The sequence below is a fragment of the Plodia interpunctella genome, chromosome 20, assembly GCF_027563975.2.
Source record: "Plodia interpunctella isolate USDA-ARS_2022_Savannah chromosome 20, ilPloInte3.2, whole genome shotgun sequence".
Classification (NCBI taxonomy): domain Eukaryota; kingdom Metazoa; phylum Arthropoda; class Insecta; order Lepidoptera; family Pyralidae; genus Plodia; species Plodia interpunctella.
This window is the reverse complement of record NC_071313.1, coordinates 2,332,590-2,346,697: the sequence shown is the minus strand read 5'-3', so window position 1 is coordinate 2,346,697 and position 14,108 is coordinate 2,332,590. Positions and strand designations below refer to the sequence as shown.

Sequence of the window (14,108 nt, the reverse complement as noted above, 5' to 3'; positions counted from 1 at the left end):
TTTATGTGCTGTAAAGGACAAAATTTATCGTCATGAAATTATCTTGATGATGAAATAACTTTTAATTATAAGGATTAATATGCTTGTGTAGTAATAATTGTCAAAATGCACCTTTTAATTTACATTACTTTTTTTACATATAAAATGCCTTATAGTTACTTAATTATAAAAGATAGATGTATAGTGTCGCGGACTTTTTTATGGATCTACTAAAAACCTATATTTTTGTAGTACATTATATGCATGTATGACCAACAGTAGGGCCAGCGCACGCACGTTAAGATTTTCGGTAGCGCTGTTTTTCTGATTATTTTACAAGTGTTTGTTGATATGGCTGAAAACTATTTTATTTCAAAACAAATATATATGCCTATAGCAATTTCGGATAATGTAGCTTTTTAATGGTGAAAGAATTTTTGAAATCAGTTTGGTAGCTTTGGAGATTACCCGCCTCAAACATACAAACTCACTTCGCGAAGAAAATATTTATTTACAAAATTGCGAGTATTTCAAAAACGGCTTAGCCGATTTTGTTGCCCCACGAACTTAAAAATTCCATTGACAGATCCTACATACCTTTTCATTAAAATCGTACCAACGGTTGGAAAGTAATCGCGTTACAAACAAACAAACATACAAACATACATACATAGAAAAAATGTATTTTTGCCCCAAGTAGAATGTGAGACCTCGCTCGGTTCGCTCGCTCGGTCAAATTCAAATCATTTATTTAGAAATTAGACCATCACAGGCACTTTTTCTCGTCAATTTTTATATTTATAGTTATTTCTCACAAGCTACAAACTACTGGCATTTCGGAACGACCACTGCTGAGAAGAAATGCCGAAAGAAATTTATTTGTTCAGTGTTGGTCCCTATCATGCCAGAAGGGCTTACCTTTATTGTTTCTTACAATGTTTTTTTCTAATAATATATAAAAGTACATAATGTACATAGAACTACAAAAGGTACTTATATCAAAACAGGTTATGATTGTGTTCCGAGTGCTGATTATAATATATATTATATATATCTTATATCGATGTGAAACACAATTAACTTACAATTATAAAATGAACAAACATACACTTGGTTATAAGTACATAGATTACGTTGCATCGCTCTATTAATAAATACTTGTAGACACCTTAGATAACACTCACTACATCGCCTAGCGATAGTGCCTATCGATAGCTAATATAATCTAAATCTATATATGGAAGTACATAATTCAGATACATTATTTTTCGGTTACTTACACTATAAGATAGCAATATCAAAAATATTATTCAATAGACACATATTTATCCTTTACGGAGTACATAATCTTATCAATATATAATAAAACAGTAGAAAAAAAAACCCTGTACATTGAATATATTTACATAAAAAAAATTAGGCGATGGAGTCATAGCAACAGAGAAAGAATCTGAAAAAAAAACTCTGTATGTCTGTTTGTACCGCTAATCTTCGGAACTATTGGACGGATTTGAATGAAACGTTTTTGTTATGTAGCAATTATGCCTGGGCATAATATAGGATATAAATGATTTTGTAAACTGGAACACCTGATGGAGAACAATGATGGTACAGCTAAACTATAGGAAATATATAAATGACGTCTTAACAAAAGTTGTTCAGTCTGATGAGCATTTTCTGTTGAGGTATAAAAAATTTAGATCTAGAACACCCGATGCAGACCCATGATGGTCCAGCGAAATTATAGGAAATATGGAACTGACGCCTTAACAAAAGTTTATCAGCCTGATGAAAATGCTAGGAAATGCCTGTTGATGTATAAAAATCGAAGATCTGGAACACCTGAAGAAGAGTCACAATGGTCCAGCGCAACTATAGGATATATATATTTCAGTCGTATGAGCATCTTCTGTATAGGTGTCGTTACGCTTTGTCTGTACAGCTGTACAGTGAAATTTCTCTAATAATTTTGACTCCTTACCAAAAATTGTTCGGCAACGCGAAACAAACGATATAAAAAGACTGCTTTGATTATAATACTTAAAGATACGATTGTCAAATTTACAAATCAATGAAACCAAACTCTCTGAAACTATCTACCAAACCGACCAGTCTGCCTCTCAATGATATACAGTCGATTTTAGCGAGAACCTCGGCCGCGCCAGCAAACACTTCGCTCATACTATCTCTTCCAGTAGCCTTCTCTCCTAACTCCTTAAGCAATGCAGCATCTTCTGGCTTTATAAACATAAGAGCAAACATAAGATATCCCACAACAAAATATGCTTTTGAATATCTTCTTAAATCTGCGTCGAATTGGTCCTTAGGATATATGAAGTTTACTTTCAAGCCGAAATTGGACAAACATTTGTCCAATTCGGAGTGGTAGTAATCGATCCACTCGTAGAAATGTTGATGTCTGGTGCCGTGGTCTGTGCTTGTGAAGATCAAATGCAGGACGTCACATACTGGACTGCCAAGCTTCGATTGTTGGTAGTCAACGGGGATACAGTCCAATTGCCCATTTTCCTGAAAAATACGTACGTAATAAGGTTACGTTATGTTTATTGGTTTCGCCAGCATAGTAAGCATGAGTTACTAACACTTAATTTATTTAAACTAACATCCAGAAACTCTTAATAAAACTAAACTATTAAAAAAGTTACTTAGGCAACAATAATAAATATGACTGAATTGAAACTTACTTCTTTAAACATCATATTATTGATCCATGCGTCGCCATGTATAAATACGGAATATTTTGAAGTCGCTTCTACTTTAGACAGTTTTTCCAACAGTTCAGGCCATTGCTTTGTGATAACGTCATAAACTTTTCCATATTCCTCGCTATTCATGATAGCTTTTGAATTGTTCACAACAGTTTCCAAATACACATCAAATCCAGGCATTTTGGCCATGCCTTCAAATATATTAATAAGTTTTTTTGATGTAGATTCAAACTTTTCAGAATTTTTCGACCTCCATAAAAATGAAAGTGAATGAAGGATGGCAAACTTTTTCAAAATAATCCTCACACTTTCATTTGTAAGAGGTTGCGCTTTGTCCAATATAGCATAGCTTTCCAAATTTTCGAGAAGAATTAATTCATTTGGTTCCTCTGTTAAAATCCCATAGCATTCAGGTACTGCAAATTTATAATTGTCATCGGAAATGTCTTCAGCGTTTTGCAATTCTCGAAACTTAGGAAAAATTTCACCGTACATAACATTTTCATTTTTGAACCATATAGAGGCGCCAGAGGCTCTAGAAAACTCGTTTGTTGGCGCAATTTTTGCGATCATTTTAAAAACATCTTCACCATTATTTTCGACGACGATTCTTTTAACATTCGCCACATAATTATCACCTGCTTTACCAACTACTTCGATACGAACTTTACAATCTTTGTATCCCCTTTTCTGTAGTACTTCAGTAATATATTCTTGTTGTTTTGTACTTACACTGGATGTTTCGCCGACGAAGTCGAATCCTGACATTTCGTTATAAAGGTGTTAAATAGGCGCACTTGTAAATAATATATGAGTAGGATAATAACGTTATAAGTTTTAATAACTAAATGGCTAGACTGTTTTAAGTTTTTACCCCGATATATATGATTAACAACGCCCCAAAAGCGGACTGATGTGTACGCTATTTTAATCTGTTTGTTTATCACTCCACCCAAGCCGGATGCTTCTACTATTACCTAACTACGACTAACTTCGCGTATATCGCCGTCTCTATCACTGTGCAGAACAGCGATATAATCTAATTTTAGCGTGCGTATAGTACCTACTAGATTATTGAATTGTCCTCACTTTGGTCAGTGATGGCCGGCAGTGTATGATAATAGGTATCGATTTTTTATTATTCATATTATCACAGTTTTGTTGATATTGACATTATCATCGAGAATATTTCATTATATGTATAAATACTAGTTATCTAGAGGTATTTACTACATACTTCTTAGATAGAGGTATTCAAGTACCTCTGTATATACGGTCAATCATATGACAGTTTATGTGTTTGAAAAGTTTTGTTTGATAAGTTTTGATTGTTTTAACTTTATCCATAAGGAGTGTTGTTACTTTGACATGTCTATAGGTATATGTCCGTCTGTGCATCGTAGCTTCTAAACGTATAAACCGATGTTAGTCTAGATTTTTTGTTTGAAAGATGATAGTGGCATGGGATCTTCAGTATCGGTTACTAAAGACGTTTTATAATTTATCCGCATCACTAATTAATAAATTACCATTACAGTACGTACGTAATAAACGAGGAATGCCTTTCATATAAACATCAGTCTCTTAGCACTAGGCACACTGTTTACAGTTTGGTACAACATGAACCCAACGTGTCGGGTATTGGCATAACCATAAATGCAGCGGAGGTATCTCTTGATAAAAATGACGTAAAATTATGTGTACGTGTTCTATTTTTGCTGTGTAGTGAAGCGGTGGTGGTGTAATGGTAAAGACGCCCGCCTGTGGATCGAAAGGTCCCAGGTTCGAATCCTACACGTGCCACATGAGTTTGTATACCAATCTGACTCATGTATAGTAGTTTTCATCGTCCACCACTTGCTTCCGGTGGAGGAAATCATCGTGAGGAAACCTGCACATTGGTTGATTCTTATTAACTTGTGTGTGAAATCGAGAAGGCAATGGCAAACCACTCCATTAATAATGCCAAGAAAGTTGTTGTGTCATTCCACGTAACAACCACGACCCTCAGCCATGAGGAATACGACTATGAAGTTCTATTTTTAAAGATGTCTTCACTAGTTTGTACTAGTTAACACATCTGTACAACATACAGAATTGTTTATCTACTTGTGTAGATGTACTTGTGTTTGTTCAATTTGAGCAAACATCTTACATAAGTCCGTGTGTTTTCGTGTTGCTTAAGTTAAAGTTCGTACGGCAATGCTACAGGCTGAGCTCCTTCAGATTTTTTAACAAACTCACAAGGCCTCTATGTATGATCTCAAAAGACCGGGCTACGAGTTATGAAGTTCTTCTCGAGACAACATTATAATAACATAACACATACGTGTTATTTTCATTGATATCAATATACTATAATCATATATTCAGACAGCTCAGCAAACGGCTGAGTGAATCCATAGGCGACTCTCGCACGGGTAGCTTTCTCGAACGGCGAATTTTCATTGCAATTAATCTTGGCAATTGATGGGCATCTAGGAAAGAAATTTAGATATTTTTAACTTAAAAGTCATTTTATAAGGTAGTTTAATTTAATATAATATGTATTAGTTAATTGTTAAAAAGCCTTTCTTTAATTACATCGATTAACCAATTTTAGTCCAAGAAGTGTCTATTGGTATAATAGAATAATAACCGACCCTAACCTATATAATACATACATAGGTACTACTATCTATTCTTTAAAATTATCTTTAAATAGTAATTAATACACGCGAAGTTGTATAAAAATAACATAGAATTAGTCTATATATCCAAATTGTCTACAGCTGTCGACCAGGTCTTCTATCTTGCTCTTAAATAATGAAACTGACTCGGCATCCAAATTGTTAGTTTGGAAAGATTCCAGTACATCTTCATAGTTGTCTCCTCCTTCTATTGCTTCTTTAACTTTAGCAGCGTCCTCAGATTTTCTTATAAGTATCGAGTACATAATTATCGCGTTATCGAAGAAGTATTTGCAATACTTTTTCAGGTCCTTGTTAAGTTCATCTATTGGATAAATATCATTGACTTTCATCTTAAAGTTTGATAGTGAGTTATTTAATTCTGAATGGTAATAGTCGATCCATTGGTTGTAATACTTTCGGCGGGATTCATGGTCGGTGCACGCGAATATCATGTACAGGATGTCTCCGACAGGGCTGGATACTTTTGATAGCTGATAGTCTATCATCACGCATTCTACGGGAACATTGTCCTAGAAAGGAATACAATAATAATAAAACTTGGGTTATTCATTTTAATCCTATTTAAGAATGTACTCATATTAAAATAGTTTTTGAGAAATTGAGCGGCATATCAAGTTCGAGGTTAAGTGGCCTATAAAAAGAAAACTTATCTACTTGAGTATCCACTAGCCGCCCGTCCCCACTTCGCTCAGGTAAAACATAAAAAATTATACACCTCTATTGGTGAAAACAGCGTGAAAATTCGTGCAGTAGTTTTCGAGTTTATCGCGAACAGACAAATACGGCAGAGGACTTTGTTTTATAATATGTAAGGAGGAGTCAGATCGGTATACACCCTCTATATGTATAATTAGGAGTACCGAGTAGGATAATTTCTAATGCTGCGACAGTCTGTATCATTTCGGCAAATAGATTTCCAATCTTTGGCGTACATTGTTGGTTTTCTTTGTGGTGAAAATGCTTACATACATACCGGTGGTATAACGGTTAGGTGGCCGCCTGTGGATCAGAAGGTCTCAGGTTCGGATCCTATGCATGCCACATGACTTTGTATACCAATCTGACTATGTATAGTAGTTTTCATCGACCACCACTTGCTTCCGGTGAAGGAAAACATCGTGGAACCCTGTACACTTCATAGTTTATGTTCACTACTGTGTATGCATTTTTTTGCCACTAGATGCGGTAGGTAGTCGCGGAAGTAATGTCAGATGTCTTTAGGTGACTTCAAATAAAATCGGAGAATGACCATGACCAGATTATCAATTAACACACTCGAAATGAAGAAGAAGACTTGAGGTAAATGATATCAATGATAAATGAGATGTGAATATCAGCTCCATCGACTGTTGCCAGTTTCAATGCAATGCTTGTAAATCCAATAGCCTGTTGTCTTTTCAAAAATACATACCTGAAGCCGGAACATAATGTTATTTGTCCAACTATCTCCTTGAATCACGACTGAATGTTTCATTTTTTGAATGTCTTTAGACATTTTACTCAACTCTTCTGGCATTTTGGAAACCGTACCCCGGATTGCGGCTTTATAGTGTTCATCAGCGAGTATCTCTAATGCATCCTTTTCAACATTAGCTAAATAATGTTGAAACCCAGGGGCCTTACAAAATGCATCAAAAAAGTCTATAAGATTTTTACTATATTTGGAGAAAGATTCTGGATTCTCTTCTTTGAACACTATTGAAAGAGAGTGAAGAATTGCGAATTTCTTTAAGATCAACTTAATGCACTCATTCGACAATGGTTTAAAACGATCTAATGTGATAAATTCTGACAATTTTAAGTCTTCTAAGAGAATTAACTCGTGAGGTGCCTCTGTTAAAACCCCATAACATTCAGCGTATCGGAATAAACTATCTTTTGGTATGTCATTAACTCTTTGTATCTCAACTAATTTGGGTAAAATTTCTTTATACATAACACTTTCATTCATAAACATCACATCTATGCCTGATCTAGCTCTAGCGATTTGATTTGTAGGTGCAATTTTCGCAATCATTTTAAAGTGTTCTCTATCATCATTAACAGTGATTCTTTTCACATTTGCAATGTAATTATCTCCAGCTTTACCAACTGCCTCGATAACAATGTTATTATTTTGATATCCACGCTTCTCGAGTACTTCACAAATAAACTCTTGCTGTCGCGAAGACAAACTCTCGACTTCGCCTTCGAAAGTAAATCCAGCCATTGTTTCACTGATGAACTACAGAACTGTAATGAAGATTAGCGTTATATATATACATATATATATGATATGATAAGTAATTAATTGCAATAATTCAGATATAATTTATGTATCTTGGTTTTATCTTAGGTCGAAACATTGAAACGTTGAAAACGACATTGATAAGGGATAAATAAAATCATATTCATAATAAATGGAAATTTGTTAATACATTTCAGTCGGGTTTTCGGGAGATATCTATTTAAGTAATTAGATTTTAAAATGAGATGATAAAATCAGGATTTATCCAATATATATATATATATATCTACTAGGGACACCTAGTACCTATAATTTTGTATTCAGAGTTCAAGTAAGTAGATATATACTCTGAATATAAAATTCACAATTACAAAAAAAAATCCATAATGAGATGTTTTCCATTAAGTTTCAAATGAAATATCAAATAAACATCTTCACTTTATTTTTATCCATTATATTATTACCTTTGTGATTGCATTTTATATCATTATAAATTCATCGTTCAATCAATGGATTAAGAGTTAATTACTGACATATCATAAGGGTCATCATGATGATATCAAAAAATTACCCCCTGAATACATTATGCTCGCTACATCGTACTCTTGTTTTGAACTACTTAATTGAGTAAAAATTTAGTAAATCTGTGACTTAAAGACGGACAAGGGACAAGTAACTTTTTATATTGGAATCAATATTTGGAGTGTAATATAGAAAAACAAAAATCGGTTCCACCAAGCAAAATACGGAAAATTGAAAATTTAAGAAAAATCTCTCTGCTGGACAAGCTCTTCCTTTGGTGGTCTATCTAGATCTCAATACTAGTGTTAGCCTAGTCTATGCGCGCAATCTGTTCTACCCATCACCACTGTGGCGGTCGTGGTACCTCCAGATAACTTTGAAAATATCTGATAAAGACTATAAAAAAGATGTATTGAGCAAGGACTGCACTTATCGTTCAACGCCTGTAGATCCTTGGTAGTACCTATATCTAATCTATGCAATAGGCAGACTGATAAGAAAGTTATCCTACGAGTCCCATCTCACTGTTTTTGTTTAACTTATGAAAATTTTAAAATGGAACTACCAGATACGTAGATGTCGACTAAACTTAAAACTGAATTGTACAGACGACATCCGACAACAGACCGTTTAAATTAAAATTATCATAATTAAATATAATTTGATCGTTAAAATTAAAATATATAATACAAGCATATTTTTACGTTAAATTTTACTAGAAATTTAGAATACATATAGTATTCTAAAAACGTTTATATTACTAACATATTCAGCGGAGTAGGAGCTAAAAATGCTCAGCTTGCGCGTGTCTTCAGTCAGCAGATTGGTAAAGTGTCTCTTGACATCTTGCATATTTCGCAATATTTATCAATGCGTGGGAAATATAGGTATATGCATGTAATTAGCTTTTTTTAAATTAAAATGCAATAATAATAATACCATTTTTTTATTTGATTATTACGGAATAAAAAAAAACTTTTCAAATTTATTCCTATTTGTCCATGGGCATAGAATCTTTATCATTGTTTATTTTTATTCTATGTATCCAAATTCACGATAACTCTCAACCAACCCTTCTATCTTGTTTTTAAATAAAGCCAAAGTTTCTGGATCTAGAGCGCCCAACATGTCTGCTCTACTTTTTTTAAAATTAGCATTTAATTCCATCGATTCTTTAATTTTAGCAGCATCTTCTGTTTTTCTTATCAACACTGTAAAAAGTAAAATTGACGAAGAGAAATAAGCTCTGGAATATCTTCGCAAATCTGCATCGAGTTGATCCCTTGGATACAAATGATTGGCTTTCAAACCAAAGTTAGATAGACTACTGTCTAATTCAGAATGATAAAAGTCTATCCATTCATAAAAATGTTGGTGCCTTGTGCTATGATCTGTAGAACTGAATATCATGTATAGCAGATCACAAGCCGGGCTGGCAATCTTAGATATTTGATAGTCGATCAAAATTGCATGCACTGGATTGTTGTCCTGGAATGTGATAAACTTAAGATTACTAAATTGTATAATTCATTATTATATTAGAAAATTACAATTGATTTGGTCGAATCTAATTTCTTTAACCCTTTAACGGATAATAAATTTGTAATAGTTAAATGTCCTGCAAAGAGTTACAAACCGTACACAAATCAAGATAAACCATTAAATGATTTTAGGTGCCTTAATGTTTCTAATTATATATAAATAACTACAACACTCATTGAATAAGTTAAAAAGTATTATTACTTCTACTAAATCTATAGACTCACCTCCAAACGGAACATCAAGTTGTTGGTCCAACTATCACCATGTGTAACAACAGAATATCTTGAATTACGGTCAAACTTGAGTGTCTTTGCAGTCTGCTCCGGTAGTTTGGAGACACTGTTTTTAACAGCTTTCTTATAACTGTCACTATCCAGCGTTGAAATCATGTCCATTTCAATGCCAGTTAAAAAGGCCCGAAATTCTGGATTTGCAGATAACACAGAAAATAAATCTTGCAGCTTTCCATGATAGGACTCGAATGTGTCAGGATCTTTTTTCTTCAATGCGAATGATACGGCGTGTAATTTTGCGAAACTTTTTAGCACCTCCTTCACACTATCGTTAGTCAAAGGTGTAAACCGATCCATCATAACATAGTTCGATTGTTTCAAATCCTCCAAAAGTATGATTTCATTCATAGGCTCTGACAGTGTTCCATAACATTCAGGGAATCGAAAGGACTCTTCTTCTGTCAAACCAGTCTCATATTGTAAATCCCGAAATCTAGCTAAAATTTCATTGTACATAGCACATTCGTTTCCAAAAACCATTGCTGTACCCATTGTAGCCCTTAAAATTGTGTTAGTGGGGGCGACCTTTGCGACCATTGTGAATAACTCTGCATTTTCTAATTCTGCTGTAATTTTCTTGACGTTTGCGACATAGTTGTCTCCAGCTTGTCCTAGTGTTTCTATAATTACTCTGTTAGCTTTAAGTCCTCTGTTTTGCAAGACTTCGCTTACAAATTCTTTTTGGAGTGGCGTCAAACTTTCCAATTCTCCCTCAAACGTGACTTCTGCCATATTTATTTGGAGAGCAATGTACCACACTCAGTGATCATCTCATATATATTAGATCGACTTTTATATTTCGGAGATAAGCTAAAATTTATCAGTCTTTTATCAAATACAACTACATCACTAAACAAGTCATGGTCGTTTATCGCGTCTGACTAGATTGTGATAAGTTAAAAAGTAACTTAGACATTTTCTTGTAGATTTTAACAATCCACAGGGTAAGTAGTTAATTAGGAATGTTTTGTGTTTTAATAATCGATTTCTAAAATAAATTTACAGCTGGAATAGATTTATTTCATATATGTATTACATTAGAGAAGTGCTTCATATTGTCATGTCTGTAATACCTTGTAATAATAAGTACTTGATAAAATATCTGTATCAATCCATACTAATAATATAAAGAGAACATATTTGTATTTTTGTTTGTTTGTAATGAATAAACTCAAAAAATACTGGGCCGATTTTGATGAAATTTGGCAAAGAGATAGACGAAATCTTCAGGAGTGACATAGACTACTTTTTTATAATAGCTTTACCCGAGCGACGCTGGGGCGGGCCGCTAGTACGTTGTAAATTGGTTATAAATTGGTTGATATTGAATTATATATTGTTAAATTCTGTTTGGCCAATGTCTTGGATGCTTATCTATATATGTATATGTCATAAAATATAGTATCGTTGAGTTAGTATCCCATAACACAAGTCTAGAAGTTACTTTGGGGCTAACTCAATCTGTGTATTTTGTTTTAATATATTTATTTATTTATTTATTTAAGGATTTTTTGATTAGATAAGACAAGATAAGAACAATCTTACCTTGAAAGATAATCACGAAGTTTCATAACCAGATAGCGTAGTTTTAAATCAAACACAAGTTTGTATGAAAGCGAAAGCCCATTTACTGACTCACGCACGCATCTAAATCACAAAAACTACTGAGCCAACAAAGATGAAATTTAGCAGGAAAATAATATAATAATAATATGTAAATGGTAGTAGGTATTTTAAATAATAGTAATAAATAAATTTTACCAGTCTTAGAATACGCTAGTCCCCATCAAGTTGATCCCAAGGATACAAAAGATTGGATTTCAAATCAAAATTGGACAGACATTTGTCCAATTCAGAATGACAGAAGTCTATCCATTCGTAATAATGTCGGTGCCTTGTACTGTGGTCAGTAAAACTGAATATCATATGCAAAGTAAGTCACAAAAAGGGCTGACAATCCGAGATATCTGGTAGTCGATCAAATTTGCATGTACTGGAATGCTGTCCTGAAATGAAATTATTTATGTGCTTGTGGTCTAAGGGTCCACTTTTGAAATCCTATGAAAATATGCTTGGGTTTTAGTGAACATACCAAAGAATTATGAAAGTTAGAATTTATAGAAATTAATTGGCTAGAGTATACATTTATTCCATTAATTTCTATACATATCTATTCAAAACTAACTTCTTTAAACATTGAGTAATTCAATTACAAGAACGGTTCTACAGAAACCAAAGATAAACTCATCTTCAATCGAAACATTATATTGTTAGTCCAACTATCACAATAAATATCTTGAACTGCGGTCATAATTTGGTATCTTTGCAGATAACAAATGTAATAATCCCTCGGCCTTTTATTGTAAAAGTCAAATGTATCAGATAATGACGTATCTTACAGAATCCAAACAAAGGATCTTTCTTCTTCAATGCGAATGATAAAGAATGTAAATTTGCATAACTTTTTACACACTCTCGTCGGTCAGAGGTGTAATACGATCCAACTTCATAGTTTTAATTTTTTACATTCTCCAAAAGTATGATTTCATTCATAGGCACAAACAGTGTTCCATAGCGTTCAGGAAATCGAAAGGACTCTTCCTTTGTCAAACCAGCTATAGGTTGTAAGTCCCGGATAATCTTGGTAAAGTTTCGTTGTACATCGCACACGTTATTGTTACCGAAAAGTATGACTGAACCCATTGTGGTTCGTAAAATTTCACTAGTTGGTGCGTTCTTTACTACCATTTTGAATATCCTCCATCATCTAGTCCTGCAGTAATCGTCTTGACATTTGCGACATAGTTGTCTCCAGCTTGTTCGAGTGTTTCTATAATCACTTTATTAACTTTAACACCTTATTTTTGCAAGACTTCACTTACAATTTTTTTTGGCGTGACGTCAGACTCGCCAGTTCGCCGTCATACGTGAGTCCGGCCATGTTTTTTAAACAACAACTTGGACTGCACACAGCGATTGTTTTGCAAAATTTAAGAAAGAAAAGAAAGAAAGTATTTATTTGCTATAAACATGAGTACAAATATACTAATTGAAGTTAAAATAAATTAAACCTACATGTTTTACTTAATATAGGTATGCAAACATAAATAAATAGGAGCATGTTATCCACTACAAGTAACAAAAAATAAAATAATTTTCACTAGCTCAACATTCTATCATTAAAGAAAACATTTAAAGTATAATAACATTTATCAGTTAATAAAGTTTAAGCTTTTATATAGATTTGGAAATTTGTTGTAATTTTCGGTACCATACATACCTACTACTATACCGACCGAGTAAAGCAGTTTTTGATGCATAATCGATAAATATCTCCATCATTCCTCCATCAGCTAGTCCTAGGAATAAAGGAGCATTGGTTTTCACAAATGTTACCACCCACTTCAAGTATGTAATGACGAAAGTATAAGAATTTTGTTTTCTTTAAAAAACGGCTGACAACTATCAGCTGTGCCTTGGAGTCCAAACATTGCACGAATACAGCGCTTTTGCATTTTGAAAGCTATATCCTTTCTGTTGAATTGCCCCAGAAAACTATTCCATATCTAAGTATTGATTCCACTAAACCATAATAACCTGTAAGAAGCGTTTTTAAGTAGGTAGTTACTTGTAATTTTGATAAGATATCGGTATTTTAACAAATATTTTCATAATTATGTACCATGTAATTATGTACAATGTATCTATCACGATACATATTAAAAAATAAAAACCCCGTACCATTTGTTCGCGATGACCTCACATAATGCTATAGACGGATGTGGTTTTCAACATTTCACCAGTACGCGGGGCGGGTCATGCAAAATATTTGATTGTACAGTGTACAGGTGTGCTATTATGTTGACTAAATAATCCACTTTATCATACATTATCCCTAAATCTTGCGAAGTAGGTGCCAGATTCTTAGATTTAATTTAATTTTACATTTGATTATATTAAGAATACAATAATAAACAGATAATTTATCATTTTGCAGTAGTTCTATTTTTTCTACATTGTATTTAGGTGTTTATCGGTTTTAGAAAGTTCCTTTAGACAAATACTTAAAATTATATTTGGTAAGCATCACTTTCTACTATAACACTGAGTCATTTTTGACTAA

The 14,108-nt window shown here is 33.4% G+C and overlaps 3 protein-coding genes across 3 annotated transcripts; all 3 read right to left on the bottom strand.

The window, feature by feature from the left end:
- Window positions 1–78: 78 nt before the first annotated feature.
- Window positions 79–3,693, bottom strand: LOC128678562 (uncharacterized). Its single transcript, XM_053760161.2, has 2 exons — window positions 2,685–3,693; window positions 79–2,508 (listed from the first exon to the last, which is right to left on the bottom strand). Exons 1-2 carry the CDS (start codon window positions 3,474–3,476, stop codon window positions 2,041–2,043), a joined length of 1,260 nt encoding a protein of 419 aa, XP_053616136.1. The 5' UTR covers window positions 3,477–3,693; the 3' UTR covers window positions 79–2,040.
- A 1,531-nt stretch (window positions 3,694–5,224) lies between these two features.
- Window positions 5,225–7,630, bottom strand: LOC128678564 (uncharacterized). The gene is made up of 2 exons (XM_053760164.2): window positions 6,813–7,630; window positions 5,225–5,910 (listed from the first exon to the last, which is right to left on the bottom strand). Exons 1-2 carry the CDS (start codon window positions 7,608–7,610, stop codon window positions 5,452–5,454), a joined length of 1,257 nt encoding a protein of 418 aa, XP_053616139.1. The 5' UTR covers window positions 7,611–7,630; the 3' UTR covers window positions 5,225–5,451.
- A 1,450-nt stretch (window positions 7,631–9,080) lies between these two features.
- LOC128678563 (uncharacterized) lies at window positions 9,081–10,795 on the bottom strand. The gene is made up of 2 exons (XM_053760162.1): window positions 9,917–10,795; window positions 9,081–9,638 (listed from the first exon to the last, which is right to left on the bottom strand). The coding sequence occupies exons 1-2, from the start codon at window positions 10,715–10,717 to the stop codon at window positions 9,183–9,185; spliced, it is 1,257 nt and encodes a 418-aa protein (XP_053616137.1). The 5' UTR covers window positions 10,718–10,795; the 3' UTR covers window positions 9,081–9,182.
- Between the last annotated feature and the right edge of the window lie 3,313 nt (window positions 10,796–14,108).

Bases quoted from the DNA above. Each gene is read 5' to 3' on its own strand.
- LOC128678562 (XM_053760161.2), bottom strand. From the start codon at position 3,476: ATGTCAGGATTCGACTTCGTCGGCGAAACATCCAGTGTAAGTACAAAA. The intron at 2,509-2,684 runs GTAAGTTTCAAT...CGTATTTTTCAG, and splicing joins ATAATATGATGTTTAAAGAA to GAAAATGGGCAATTGGACTG.
- LOC128678564 (XM_053760164.2), bottom strand. From the start codon at position 7,610: ATGGCTGGATTTACTTTCGAAGGCGAAGTCGAGAGTTTGTCTTCGCGA. The intron at 5,911-6,812 runs GTATGTATTTTT...ATTCCTTTCTAG, and splicing joins ACATTATGTTCCGGCTTCAG to GACAATGTTCCCGTAGAATG.
- LOC128678563 (XM_053760162.1), bottom strand. From the start codon at position 10,717: ATGGCAGAAGTCACGTTTGAGGGAGAATTGGAAAGTTTGACGCCACTC. The intron at 9,639-9,916 runs GTGAGTCTATAG...ATCACATTCCAG, and splicing joins ACTTGATGTTCCGTTTGGAG to GACAACAATCCAGTGCATGC.